Source organism: Zalophus californianus, chromosome 1 (genome assembly GCF_009762305.2).
Source record: "Zalophus californianus isolate mZalCal1 chromosome 1, mZalCal1.pri.v2, whole genome shotgun sequence".
NCBI classification, from domain to species: Eukaryota; Metazoa; Chordata; class Mammalia; order Carnivora; family Otariidae; genus Zalophus; species Zalophus californianus.
The window spans coordinates 2,661,707-2,675,881 of record NC_045595.1 but is presented as its reverse complement, the minus strand read 5'-3'; the positions used below and the strand labels follow the sequence as shown (position 1 = coordinate 2,675,881).

The window sequence follows — 14,175 nt, the reverse complement described above, 5'->3', positions numbered from 1 at the left end:
GCCTGCCGCTTGGTCACAGGCTGGGTAAAGCGCTGCCTTGGCGTCCCAGCACGGCTGTGTGTCCACGCAGCATCCAGCTCTACGCAACAGCGTCTATGTCCCTTTGTGGGTACTGAGGTTTGCAGAAACCCACATCTTCAAGCCTAGAAAGTGCTCAGGGTTAAATTCTCCAGCTGGGAGAATCCCACCTCCCAGGTCACCGCCCATTGTCCCAGCCTCAGTTTCTCCACCTGCTCCCAGGAGAGTCCCAATTCCTCCATCTCCTCAGCAGTCCTAGCAGGGTGTGGACCCCAAGGGAGACAGCTGCACCAGGAGGGGAAACAAAGTGACTTTCCGGGCGCATGTTTAAGCCAGGAGGCCCACTCTGGAGGGAGGAGGGCTGGGCCCAGACACCCCCAGACCCAAGCGGTCAGGCTGCAGCAGGGGGAGGCTTTGGGGCTAGGGGCTAGGGTCCCCCTGAAGTCACACGGAAGGTTTTCCAGAGATGGGCGCAGGAGCCGGACTGGGCTAGGCAGCACGGCTGCTGGGCAGAGGGCGAGGCAGCAGGTGCTCCCGGGGCAGGGGCCCAGCAGGGTGACTGCAAGCCCAGCAGTTGGGCTCTTCCCAGGATGCTGGGGAGCCGCAGAGGGTGGATGATCTGGACAGGGCTGTGAGCTGGGCGTCAGGGGGACCCTTCAGGCCGACTGGAGGCACCACAGCCAGCCAGCCGCCCCTTGGTCCCCACCCTGGCCCAGGGCCCACCCAGTGCCTTAAGCTGCCCCCAACCCCCCCCCCCACCCTTTTCCTGCTTTGGCTGTGGAGGCTAAGAATAGATCCTCCCCGCCTGGCCCCTACCGGAAACCAGCCCCGGGGGGCGCATCCTGAGCCTGGCCTCTGTTCCCACCATCCGGCCTCCCTGGCCTCCCTGGCTGATGGAGCTGGGCGGGGGTGGGGAGGGAGGCCCATAGGTGGTGGAAGCCAGAGCTGGGTGCAAAATCCCACCCACACGTGGCCTTGGATGCCTCATTTCCTCCCTCTGGACCTCAGTTTCCCCCCCCCCTTTTTATTTTTAAAGATTTTATGTTTTTAAGTTACATCCACAGCTAATGTGGGGCTGGAAGTCACAACCCTGAGGTCGAGAGTTGTGTGCTCTACCGACTGAGCCGGCCAGGCGCCTCTCGGTCTCCCCATCTTCCCCGCCCCCCACGGCCTTGCAGAGTTGCGGTGCTGCCCAGACTCCATGCAGGTCGAGTGCCCCTCTCTGATGCCTGCTGTGGCCGTTTCCCAGAAAGGCCACTGTCCTTGTTATCTTGGGCAGAGGAAGTGGGAAGGGAGCAGTGTCCCTCAAGTCCCCCCCACATCTGTAGCCCCAGCTCCACATCCTCTTTCCACCACATCTGCCTGCCTTGCAGTTTCCCAAAGCCTCACGCTCCCTCTCCTCCCCAAAGTTTTAAATGTAATTTCTGCCACGACCGTCTCTCTCTGACCCAGGGGACTCCTATTCATCCTACAAAGCCCCAGTTCTCATACCTTCTTCCCTCAGGATGCCTTCCCGGCTCACCTCTGGGCCGCCCTAAGCCCTGTCACTTCCTCTGGTCCCAGGCTGACTGCAGGGGGCTGGGCTCTGTCCCGCTCTGTCTTTCTCCAGCGGGAAGGCATCCTCAAGGGCAGATCTGATGCAGAATTGTCCCAGCACATGGGCTAGGACACAGAATTGCTCTTGAAGAGGGTTGGGGGTAGCAAGACTGCCTGGGAGAGCACGGCTTTACAAAGGAGGGGGCCTTAGAGCCAGGGCTCTGCCAGATGCGTAAGAGTTGGGGAGACCCCTTACCAAGGAGGAGAAATTAGGGTTAACCGCCGGATCCTCAGCGCCTCAGACAATGGGATAGGACAGGGGAGGGGCTGCCTAGAAGGACACAGGGTGGGTGCTAAGGCCCGGAGGAGGCCGGAAGGATGGCAGTGTGGGGAGCCAGAAAAGGGGTATTAGGACACGCAGGGCAGGGGAGGGCAGAAGCACGTCCTCCCCACTCAGAGCCAGAGCTCCTATGTCCTTCCCAGGCCCCCGAGGACTGGGTGGGGCAGGGTCAAGGCCAAACCAGCTAGTCCTGGCCCACGGCAGACCCTAACTTAGGGCCAGTGAGGCCCAGGGTCACCCCTTCACGCCAAAATCCTGCCCTCCACGTGGCTTCAGAGGCTGATCTCAGGCCTGTGGACCCCGTTCGCCCACCTGAGGCCCAACCTCACTTTGCTCCAGCGCAGTGCAGCCTCCGGGGGCTTTTGCTCCAGCGGCGCCCAGCCTGGTCCCTCTCTGCTTTTGTGGCTGATGAGACCCCGGCCCAGAGCCCTGGGTCTGGGGGTCTTCAAGAATGCCGGCCCTGCCTGGGAGCCCTTGGCCAAGCCCTGCACCCAGTACCCTGGGCTCACCCTCACTCCCTCCCTGGGCCTGGGCTTCCTTCTCCCTCCGTCACAGGGGTTAGGGATGGAGGGGGATGGGGGACCCGCCTCCTCACCCCCCTGCAGGGGGCTCTGTAGGGGCTTGCCTTCTCCAGCGCCACTGCCATCTCCAAGCCTTTGTCCTCACAGGACCCTCCCCCGGGAATGCCAGATCCTCCACCACCGTCCACGGACCGGACCGGACCGGACCTGCTCTGGGAAAGCCTGTCTCAAGCAGGATGCCCACAAAGCTGCTCCCTGAGAGCGTTGGCGCCCCTCCCCTCTAAACAGACCCTGCATTGATTAGGTACCTAATTGTGTGCCAGGCCCCAGCCCACCAGGTTCACCAGCTTGGAGCCCTGGGCCCCTTGGGTGGGGGTCTGGGCGCCTAGGGGGCTGATTCCGCCCGCGGGCTCTGCCCCGCCCCTGCCGGCCTTGGGTGCTGCCCAGATGGTGAATACTGCGGGGCTGGTCGGCGGGAGCGCAAACAGGGGTCACGGCTCAGGCGGGTCCGGGGCCGAAGGCTCCCGAGTGGGCGCCGGCCACCAGCATCCCTGTCCCTGAGCCCAGGCGGAAGCGCCCACCCCTCCCCCAGGCGGCTGCGCGGATTCTCAGGCGGGCTGGGGGACACCCACTGACCCCCATCAACCAGGCCGGGCCAGAGGGGCGTGGCCAGTGCAGGGGGAGGGGCCCGTAGAGACGGACGGAGAGACAGAGAGGCAAGGACAGACAGGGCGCGGGCTGCGGAGCGGAGCCCCCGGCCGAGGCTATTTTTAGCCCCCGCGGACCCCCCCTTCCGGGCCGCGAGGGCTCGTCGCCCCTCCTCCAACCCCGGAGCACCTCGCGCACCCCGGCGTCCAGAGCTGCCGTGCCCTCCGTCTGTTCCCTCTGAGGACGTGGCAGCGCCGGGGTCCTCTGGGCGGCCCGCCCCTGGTTGTGACTCGGTTTCCCCAGGGGCCCCGGGAGGCCGGACCACCCCGCTCCCCGCTCCGTCCTCCCGGGCCTGGGCCCGGCGCCCACCCGCCCACCCGCCCGCGGGGCTCCGTGACAGGGGCGGCCCCAGCGCGTCGCACCGGTCATCATCGTGTCCAGGTGAGGCTGGGCCCCCAGGTTAGGGGCGGGGCGTGAGAGCGGGCAGGGTGTGTCCAGCGGTGGCCCGCCCTGCTGTGGGTGTGTCCCCCCGGGCCGGTCCAGCGGCCAGGTGCTGGGTGTCCCGGGTGTCGGCGAGAGCGGGTCTGTGTCCGCAGGGGGCGGTTGGGCCCCCCGCTGTCCGCCCCCCGGCCGTCCCAGTGTGGCTGAGGATGTACTGTGTGGGGTGTTTCCCTGGCTGGGCGCTGGGCTGCTTAGGTCCTTTGATGTGGCAGGAAGGGTGCAAGGCGCTGGGTGTGGCTGTGAGCAAGTGTGCGCGTGCACTTTGTGTGTGTGTGTGTGTGTGTGTGTGTGTGTGTGTGTGTGTGTGTGCGCGCGCGCGCGCATATGCAATGGTGGGTCTCAGCACACATCCGTACGATCTAACTCGCTGTCCATCCATAACCACGGCCAAAGGCCCGCGGGGCCTGTCCCTCACCCCACACTCGCCCTCCTGTGCAGCCCCTCTGCCAGCAGAGTGGTGAGCCCTGAGGGCACCCATTGTACCGATAAGGAAACAGGGGCTCACAGGGGTCCCCTGAGTCAGGGCCGAGGCGGGGCTCAGACCTAGTTGGGCTGACTGTGGAGGCCCCACTCTGTACCCTCTGAGGTGGGGGGCCAGGTCGGTGTCACAAACAGGAAAAGTTCCCGGAAATTAAGCCTTGTGGGCTGGTGAGGGGAGGCAGAGGCAGACCTGGGGACTGACAGGGGCCCTGCCCCTATGTGTGCGTCTCCGTGGGTTTCTCTGGGCCTCCGCCGTGGACCTGCGCCGTGGGCCTGTGAGGCCGCATCAGGCACGGGCTGGCCTGGCCCCTGCAGCTTCTCACTAAAGGGCGGCGGCGGTCACTTGGCTAGTGTTCACAGGACTCGGCAGATGTGCTGGAGGGCCGCCGCGGGGCTGCCCCCCCCCCCCCGCCCCATGCACACGGCCAGCCAGGAGATAAGCCTGGAGCACACCAGGAGCCGGGGGACACCGCAGAGGCAGAGGCTCAGTGGGAGCAGGTCAGGCCTGGGGAGGCCAGCCAGAATGCCAGCAGGCGACTTAGTATCCCCATTTTCTGCATTTCGCAGAGTGGGGGACACGGAGGCTCAGCGGTGTTGGCCCGCAGCTTGGCGGTGGCAGATCAGGGGCTCCAGTCCGAGCTTGTGGGAAGTCAGCATCGCCCCTGCGGGGAGTTTGGGTGGGCGTGGAGACAGGCGGCCTCACAAGCCAGGGCATGGAGTGTTGAGAGGGAGATGGACGTGTTGAGAGATGGCTGGCTCCCCAGAGCAGGAGGAGAGCGGGGCCAGTGGTGACCAACAGGCAGAGGAGGGGCCTGGCGCTTGGGAACCAGAGATCACATTCCACAGGGGGCTGGGCCTGGGAGGGCCCAGCCTGTGTCTGTGCCTCTGAGGCAGGATGGAGCCCCCCATGGCCCAGCCTCACCCAGAAGGGCTGACGAGAACTGAGTGTTACACGTCCTCCAGGAAGGAGCCGGGAGCTGAGACCCAGGTGCTGGATCCCAGGACTCAGCCACGGTTCCCATCAAAGTTCTGGAACCTCGGCTCCTTGGAATTCTGGACTCGAGGCCTCCTGGGTTCCAGAACCAGGAGCTCATTGGAATTCCAGAGCCCTGGTCCCTCAAAGCCCAAACCTCCCTGCTCTTGAGCCACGGAAGCCTGGGTTTGTCCGGCAAATCTGGGGTGGGAATCTGGGGTCCGTGCCTCCCATGAGGCACAGAGAGGGAGATGGATTTCCCCTCCGCGGGCCACACAGGGCTGATTCTGGACCTCGCACTATGTTTGACAGTCCCTGGCAGGGTGAGGGCCCTGCCATCCCTCCCAGCTAATTTGGGAGGGGATAGGAGGCCTTGCCAGGGGCGCCTACAGGCCTGGCCCGTGTGCCAGGGAACTTGAGACGGCCGCTCTCACCTGAACCTGGGGGTGGGGTGGGGGTGGGGTGGGGGTGGGACTGGAAACCACAGGGCCGTGGCCAGAGGGAGTCATGCAAGTTTCCAGCCTCCCCTGGGGCCAAGGGCTCTGGGTCACAGGTTTGTTCCCAGACAGGGGAGGCGTGAGGTGGGCTCAGAGTGTGTGGCCCCAGGCGAATGAGAAGTGCATGAGCGCCCACACAGGGTTGGGGCTGTGAGCCCTAGGAGGAGCTGGTGGTCGCTCCAGGCTGAGGTCGGGGCAGTGGCCCAGGCACAGCCCAAGTCCCCAGAAAGTTTCAGAAACAGTGCATACCAGCTCTCGAGGGAGAGAGTGCCCAGGCCTAAGAGGAATCCCAATGCAGGCCAAATCTATGACGGCACAGAGCATGCCGCTGCTCTGCAGTGGAGGGTAAGACTGAGGTCACCGTGGACCCCACGCAGCCCCCTGCCTCTCTCCGGGCCTCATTTTCCCACTCCAGGCCCCACCCCGCCCAAGTGGCCGTGGCCTTGGCTCTCGGCCTGGGAGCAAAGCTCAGTGTGGTTGTCAGGGGCTGGATAATTTATGAGGAGCGATAAGGAGTCGCTGAGCAAAGGGGCCAGGCCAGGCACCGGTTAGCAAGACGGGGCGCGAGGGCCGGCACGACAGGAGCGCCCACGGAGGGCTAAGCCCTGTCCTCAGCTCGGCTCAGTCCCGTCATCCGCGCCATTGTGCAGGAAGGGAAACTGGAGCTCACAGCAGGGTCAGTGAGAGGGTTCGTGGCAAAGCCCGGATTCAAACCGGGCCAGACCCGCTTTTTAGAAAATTCTGTCCCTTAGAGAAAATTCCAGTGATGGCGACCCTTCACACCCACGGCCCCCATCCTCCCTCTGACTAGCAGGCCTATGAATCATTTGCACACGCTTCCCCACAAGGCCTGGATTTACATATCAGATCAGCTCAGGTCAGGATGTGGGACTTGGACCAGAGACGTAACCTCTCTGGTGCCTCCGTCTTCCCCCTCTGCAAAATGGGGGCCGTAGTAGGAGCTTTCTGAGCTCTAAGTGCCCGGCACCTGTGTCCTGCCCGCGCCCGCCTACCTGTGCCCGCTCTGCCCTCCCCCTCGGCGCAGCCTCGCTGGCCACACAGGGAGACCTGCGGTGTGGACGCAGGGCAGGAGGCCAGGGACCCAGCAGCTAGGCCCCAGCCCACCCCCTGATGGCCTCTCTGGTGTGTCCTTCTCGGGCACTGGGAGCTGTTCTCTGAATGGTCTCTGCTTTTATTTCTACGTGACACCCCCACAACGGGTCTGTCTGTCCACACTCGCGGCAGCTGGGTCCCCGTGTCTCCAGTGTCCTCCCGCAGCCCCGCAGGGTAACAGGTCTCTCTTGCTGCCATTTATAGCTCGTCCCGGGGGAGTCTGTCGCTCCAAATGAGTTGAGGTTTTTTATGTTGTTGTTGTTCCCAGAATGGAACCAGATTTCTGGGTTTATTTCTCATTATAAAAACAATGCCACGAAAACGGGGGGGGCAAAAAGAACCCGCACGACCCCAACACGGGCAAAAGGCAGCGTCTTCCAAAAAGGCCGAAGGTGTCGGGCCTCCCGCGTCTACGCGGCGCACTCGGGACCCGGAGGCTGACCTCAGAGCTGGTGTGAGAGCCCGTGACCTCTGGCCGCCCGCCCGCCGCCCTCCTCACCTTGGACGCATCCCGTCTCCCAGCGGCTGAAATCTGTCCTGGACTCTGCAGTCGTCCAAGGGCTCAGCCGGGTGACAAGCGGGGCCATGGAGCCCAGAGAGAAGAAATCATTTGCCTGGGGTCACGCAGGGGGCGCCAGGACCGTGGTTCCAGCCCAGAGTTTCTGGGCTCTTCTCGGTGACCCGGAAAAGATCCCTGGTATTGTCCAGGGGCCGCGGAGCAGACAGCGCAAATCCTCACCCTTGTGGGTCACTGAGTCCGGGGCAGGACAGAGCTGGAGGCAGTAGAAGTAGTAATACTGAGCGCGGAGTGAGATGAGTCAGGACAGGCTTCTTCAAAGAGGGGATATTTGAACTGGGCCGTTGAAGATGGTGTAGGAGTTCGCCAGGCCCACTCCGATGAAAATCACAATGAATTACCAGCAAATCTTCTCTCTGCCCCCCCAGGTGTGCCTGAGCCAGCGCCAGTTCTCCCCAGCTGCAGCCCCGGCCCGATGGGGTGGTGACCCTCCCCTCCCCACTCCGGCGCCATGTGGCCCAACGGCACTTCTCTGGGGCCCTGTTTCCGGCCAACCAACATCACGCTGGAAGAGCGGCGCCTGATCGCCTCTCCCTGGTTCGCCGCCTCCTTCTGCCTGGTGGGCCTGGCGTCCAACCTGCTGGCCCTGAGCGTGCTGGCGGGTGCGCGGCAGGGCAGTTCGCACGCCCGGTCCTCCTTCCTCACCTTCCTCTGCGGCCTGGTGCTCACCGACTTCATGGGCCTGCTGGTCACCGGCGTGATTGTGGTGTCCCAGCATGCCATCCTCTTCGACTGGCACGCGGTGGACCCCAGCTGCCGCCTCTGCCAGTTCATGGGCGTCATCATGGTCTTTTTCGGCCTCTGCCCGCTGTTGCTGGGGGCAGCCATGGCCTCGGAGCGCTACCTGGGCATCACCCGGCCTTTCTCGCGCCCCACGGTGGCCTCGCAGCGCCGGGCCTGGGCCACGGTGGGGCTGGTGTGGGCTTTGGCGCTGGCGCTGGGCCTGCTGCCCCTGCTGGGTGTGGGCCGCTACACAGTGCAGTACCCCGGCTCCTGGTGCTTCCTCACTCTCGGCGCCCAGCCCGGGGATGTGGCCTTCGGCCTGCTGTTCACGCTCCTCGGCAGCTTCTCGGTCGGGCTGTCCTTCCTGCTCAACACGATCAGCGTGGCCACTCTCTGCCACGTCTACCACGGGCAGGAAGCCGCCCAGCAGCGCCCGCGGGACTGCGAGGTCGAGATGATGGCTCAGCTCATGGGCATCATGGTGGTGGCCAGCATCTGCTGGATGCCGCTGCTGGTGAGTAGCAAGTGGGGGCTCTGCTCAGGGCTCCTGCCACCCTCCGTGACTAGGCTCCAGCTCATCCACAGTGGGTTTATTTATTTATTTTTAAAGATTTTACTTACTTGAAAGAGAGAGAGCACAAGCATGAGCAGGGGGAGGGGGAGGGACAGAGGCAGAGGGAGAAGCAGGCTCCCCGCTGAGCAGGGAGCCTGATGCGGGGCTCGATCCCAGGACCCTGAGATCATGACCTGAGCCGAAGGCAGGTGCTTAACCGACGGAGCCACCCAGGTGCCCCTCCACAAGGGATTTAAATCCTCGGGTTTTCATCTACCCAAGAAAACATGGACACAGACCCCAGTGTTCGAGTGTCCTTCCTTGAGGAGCTCGTGAACAAGACACAGATGACCTCCAACCTGGGGGGCAGGACTGGGATGCCCGGGGAGGGGCTCCAAGGTTCTGTGGGGTATCAGAGAAAGTCTTCCAGAGAAGGGGCATTGGGGCTGGGGTTTTGAAGGATACATAGGAGTTTACCTATGAAACAAAACCAAGGAAGGCATTCTAGGTAGTATCACTGAATCATCAAACATTTCCTGAGTCTACTTTGTGCCTAGTTCTAGGCTGAAACCCAGCTCTGCCCAGATTTTCCGAGTCAGGGGAGCTTGGCTGAAGTCCTTCCACTGATCAGTGTAGTTAGCCATTTGGGGTGGCTATTTTTCCATTTCTGATTCGATCAGGACATGTCTGGAGTCTGAAGTCAGACACTCGGTTTCCAGCCCATGTCCAGCAAGGACTTTGCTGCATGACTGGCTCTGGGCTTCCCTCCTCCAGCCTTGGTGTCTGATCATGGGGATTAGAAGTCTGCCCTTCCGAGTGATGGTGAACTCATTAATCATCTGCTCCTTCCACAAACATTTCATGAGTGACTCCTATGTTCCAGGCTCTGGTCTAGACACTGAGGACACAGCCCAGAACAGAAGTGACAGAGATCTTTCCAGGAGCTCTTGCCAGTGGGGAAGGCAGACCATAAACATAGCCTATGGATGTGGAAAGCGGTAGTCAGTAGGAAGTGAAAAGAACTAGAACAATAACCAAATGGGCAGAGGTGCCAAGTGGGTTCAGTCGGTGGAGCATGCGACTCTTCAACTCGGGGTTATGAGTTCGAGCCCCCCCGTTGGGTGTAGAAATGACTTAAAAATAAAATCTTAAAAAAAAAAAACCTGCAAAAGGAGAGATCACAAATTTGTTTTTTTGCTTTTGCTCTGGGTTTTTTGTTTTGCTAAGAATTTTTTACAAACGTTAAGTGGTCAGAGAAAAAGTGCAAAGAAGCATCATATTTTGATATTTTGTGACACGTGACAATGACATGGAATTCAGATTTCCGCATCCAGAAATAAAGTCCTGTTAGAACACAGCCACACCCATGTGCTTCCTTGTCGTTTTGAGGCTGCACGGCCCTTGAAGAAAATGTGTGCCACCAAAGGGGCCCTAAGAGTCATTTCACGATTCAGGGAGATTCTACCTAGGATGCCTTCCTGGGTTTTATCTAGAGGTGGAACTCCTACCCATGCTTCAGAGCCCCAGCTCCGATGGTTCAGAGCAGAGCAGGGCTCATTCCGGGCGTCCTAAGAGACTGGGGCAGATCGTGGTCAGGGACTTCTCGGTGAAGATGACATTTGAGCAAAGACACGGCGGAGGTGAGGAAGTGAACTGTGTGTGGAGATCTGGGGTGGAAGCGTTCCAGGAAGAGGGCACAGCACATGCAAAGGCCCTGGGGCAGGACCCTGCCTGGCATATTGGAAGATCAATGAGAAGGAGCAGAGTGGGTGAGGGAGAGAGAGGGAGGAGGGGAGGGCGGGGAGGGGATAGGTCGTGCAGGGCCTAGGGGACCGCAGGGAGGATGTGGGCTTTTCCACCCGGGAGGTGGGAGCCCTGGAGGACGGTGGGCAGAGGAGGGTGGGACCTGACTCAGGTGCTGCCCAGTGACTATTAAGGGTACTAATAATAGTAAGTCAATATGTAAATACCCTCAGATCCATGAGAACAGGCCTGGGAAGGAAACCCCAAGGGCAGGACAAGAGCACATTTGCTAGCCAGAGCAGCATTCTGCGGCTGCGGCCCCCGTGGGAACCCATCGGTGCCAGCAGCTGGGACCCACCCCAGGCACCGACTCCTTGCTGGCTCTCTGCTCCCCTCCCCTGGAGATGCGCACGCCTGTCACCTCACAAGGACCCTGACCTCCAGCAGACTCATCCACGCTGCTGCGCCTTGCTCTCCTCCCTGCCCCACCCCCCCCAGGGACGCCCAGAATGGGCTCTGTCCTTCTCCGAACCATTAGAGCTGGGGCTCTGAAGCATGAATAGGAGTTTACTCACTAGGCATAAGGGAGAAGGCGTCCCTTCCCTTAGGTAGAAACGTTGAATCGTTAAAAAAACTGAGTCTCCTTTGTGGGCAAACTTTTCCATAAAGGGCCATATGGTAAATATTTTAAACGTGGCCTCTGTCACAGACACTCAGCTCTGCTGTCCCATCGGGGCGGGAGAGCAGCCACCGGAGACAAATGGGCGTGGCTGTGTGTCCGTAGGACTCCGTGTGTGGACCCTGGGATTTGAATCCCGTGTCATTTTCACCTGTCACAAATGCCCCCCTTCCTAGTTTTTCTCCCACTATTGGCACCGGTAAAAACATTCTTAACAAAACAATAAAGCCAAACGAAAAAACAAAGCAAACAAAACAGAAAGAGGTGGAAGGCCAGATTTGGCCCACAGCCAGCCCCTGCCCTAAAGCCTCCCCTGGCTCCCCATGGCCCCAGAAGATAGGCCCACAGACACTGCCTTCAAACTCGCCTGCGGAACCCCTGTGTGCCAAGCGGCTTCTGCCCCCAGGTCAGCTCCGGCGCCCACTCTACCTCCCACGGGGCCTGCCTCGCTCTCCCCGTCATGGCTCTGTCACCCCCACCGCCACACTGGGACTGCCTGGCCACCATGCTGACGGGGCTGCAAGCCTGTGCCAGAAAGACCTGGTCTGTTGTGGCTGGTGCAGTGTCCCCAGCTTTGCCCAGCACGCAGTAGGTGCTCAGGAGACAGTAATATAATTTTTTTAAGATCTTTTTTTTTTTTAAAGATTTCATTTATTTATTTGACACAGAGAGAGAAAGAGAGCACAAGCAGGAGGCACAGCAGGCAGAGGGAGAAGCAGGCTCTTCGCTGAGCAGGGAGCCTGATGCGGGACTTGATCCCAGGACTCTGGGATCATGACCTGAGCCAAAGGCAGACGCTTAACTGACTGAGCCACCCAGGCGCCCCTAAAAAGATCTTATTTTTAAGTAATCTCTACGCCCAACGTGGGGTTTGAACTCACAACCCCAAGATCAAGAATTGCACAGTCCACCGATTGAGCCAGCAGGGGCCCCACCATGAATATTTCACCATAATCATTTATTTTAATATAATACTTTAACACAATATGAATTATAATTATACTTGACAATATAAATTTTTAATTATAGTTATAAAATATACATTATAACTATCACATTCTTATTGTATTATAATTTATATTTAATTATATAAATTATACAGTTATAGTTATAACGGTAATATTATATAATTTTAAATACTATATAAAATATAACTCCAATATATTACGATAATGATAATTAACAATATATTATTAGATAATTAATTTCTTACGTATTTGTAAATCACATGACATGCCATACTAAACATAAATTTCAATAGTAATAAAAATATTTAAATAATTCAATATACAAATGTAATACAGAATTATTTAATATAAAACCGTGTCATAAAATTGTATAAAATATACGTTTTAATATAATATAAAATTATTTAAAATAAAACATATAGGGCACCTGGGTGGCTGAGTTGGTTGGCCATCTGCTTTCAGCTCAGGTCATGATCCTGGGGTCCTGGGATCAAGTCCCGCATCGGGCTTCCTGCTCCGAGGGGACCCTGTCTCTCCCTCTGCCTCTCTCTCTCATGAAAAAATAAATAAAATCTTTTTTAAAAAATAAATAAAATAAAACATAGAACATAAAAATTAAATATTTAGTGTGCAATTGAATAGTATAGTTTTATATCATAGAATGTTTATAAACGGTAACGTGTTTAAGAGGATAATAACGTGGGCAGTCAGTGACTCACCTGCCCACACCTGCGAGTCTTCTTTCCCACCGTGTTTACTTGCCCCCGGGACATGGGCAGGAAAAGTGCGCTCTTTTCCAGCCATATCAACTGAAGCTCAGAGAGGCTGGGCAGCCCTCCCCAGGTCACACAGCAAGGCAGTGAGAGAAGTCCCCCCCCCCCCCGATCTCGGCAGCGGGGGGGTGTCGCAGGGGCTGCGGGGCCCCAGCTAACTGCTCTGACCCCCCGGCAGGTCTTCATCGCTCAAACAGTGCTGCGCAGCCCTCCCGCCATGAGCCCCACGGGGCAGCTGTCCCAAGCCACTGAGCAGCAGCTGCTCATTTACCTGCGCGTGGCCACCTGGAACCAGATCCTCGACCCCTGGGTGTACATCCTGTTCCGCCGGGCCGTGATCCGGCGCCTCCACCCTCGCCTCAGCACCCGGCCCAGGTCGCTGTCCCTGCAGCCGCAGCTCACCCAGAGACGCACGGTGCAGTAGAGCCTGAGGGGGCAGCCGCACGGAAACCCCCCCAGCCAGCGCGTCCCTCCTGAGATCTCCCGCCTCCCTGACGGTCACAGCTGCCTGTCCTGGGGTTCCAGGAGCTGGGAGTATCAGAAGGACCAAGCCTTCGAATGGCAGGATCGTGGGCTGTCCTCCATCAGCGTTGGGGACTCCCCAACTCTTCCCCATCCCCCTCCCCGCCCCAGGAAGGGTGGGCAGGCATGTTAGGGGGTGTGTGAGGAAACGAGACTTGCAAGCCTCCCCTTCCAGAAATCCTCTGGGAATGGGGGACTCCAAACCCTGACTTTGACCTGCTTCCTGGGGTACAGTTGATCCCCTTGGGTACCCCAACCCGAGAAGGCTCTGCTTAGGAAATACTGAATGTGCACAGGTGACACACCCCCTCTCTTGCCAAAATATATCTTGGCCCCCCCAGCCTTACTTTCCTTTGAGTCTGGAAGTCATCAATCTTTAAAGTTGGCGCATCAGATCACTGTTCCACGGCGTGCCCACGGCCGGCAGCCGGAGCAGAGCTGGGGGGTGGGGGTGGGGGCGGGGCAGAGGGGGGACCTGTTTTTTGTGTTTTTTTTAAAAGATTTTATTTATTTATTTGACAGAGAGAGACACAGCGAAACCAGGAACACGAGCAGGGGGAGTGGGAGAGGGAGAAGCAGGCTTCCCGCTGAGCAGGGAGCCCGATGTGGGGCTCGATCCCAGGACCCCGGGATCATGACCTGAGCTGAAGGCCCAATGACTCAGCCCAATGACTGAGCCACCCAGGCGCCCCTGGGGGTACCTGTTTCTTTCACTCAACACTTCGGACTCCCAGCACCTTGAACAAACAGCACCTGGCCCATAGTAGGTGCTCAATAAACATCAGTTGAGGGGACAGGTGATTGAGCCTTTGCAGAGCGCCCGTAACACTTAGTAAAGGGCTTGGCACACAGCAGCCGCTTAGGAAGCATCGGTGTGGTCATGTGTGCCCCCTAAACCCTCATGCCTGCCCCTTCCTCTGCCTTCCCACGAACTCCCCCAGAAATGACACACCCAGCTGCAGGGAGAGGTGCCTTTATTCCCCATGAGCCCTCAAGGTACATGAGGACAA

General features: G+C 59.1%; 1 protein-coding gene across 1 annotated transcript; it reads left to right on the top strand.

Moving 5' to 3' along the window:
* Positions 1 to 3,131: 3,131 nt before the first annotated feature.
* TBXA2R (thromboxane A2 receptor) lies at positions 3,132 to 13,508 on the top strand. Its single transcript, XM_027586103.1, has 3 exons — positions 3,132 to 3,504; positions 7,573 to 8,441; positions 12,822 to 13,508. The coding sequence occupies exons 2-3, from the start codon at positions 7,656 to 7,658 to the stop codon at positions 13,065 to 13,067; spliced, it is 1,032 nt and encodes a 343-aa protein (XP_027441904.1). The 5' UTR covers positions 3,132 to 3,504; positions 7,573 to 7,655; the 3' UTR covers positions 13,068 to 13,508.
* Positions 13,509 to 14,175: the final 667 nt, after the last annotated feature.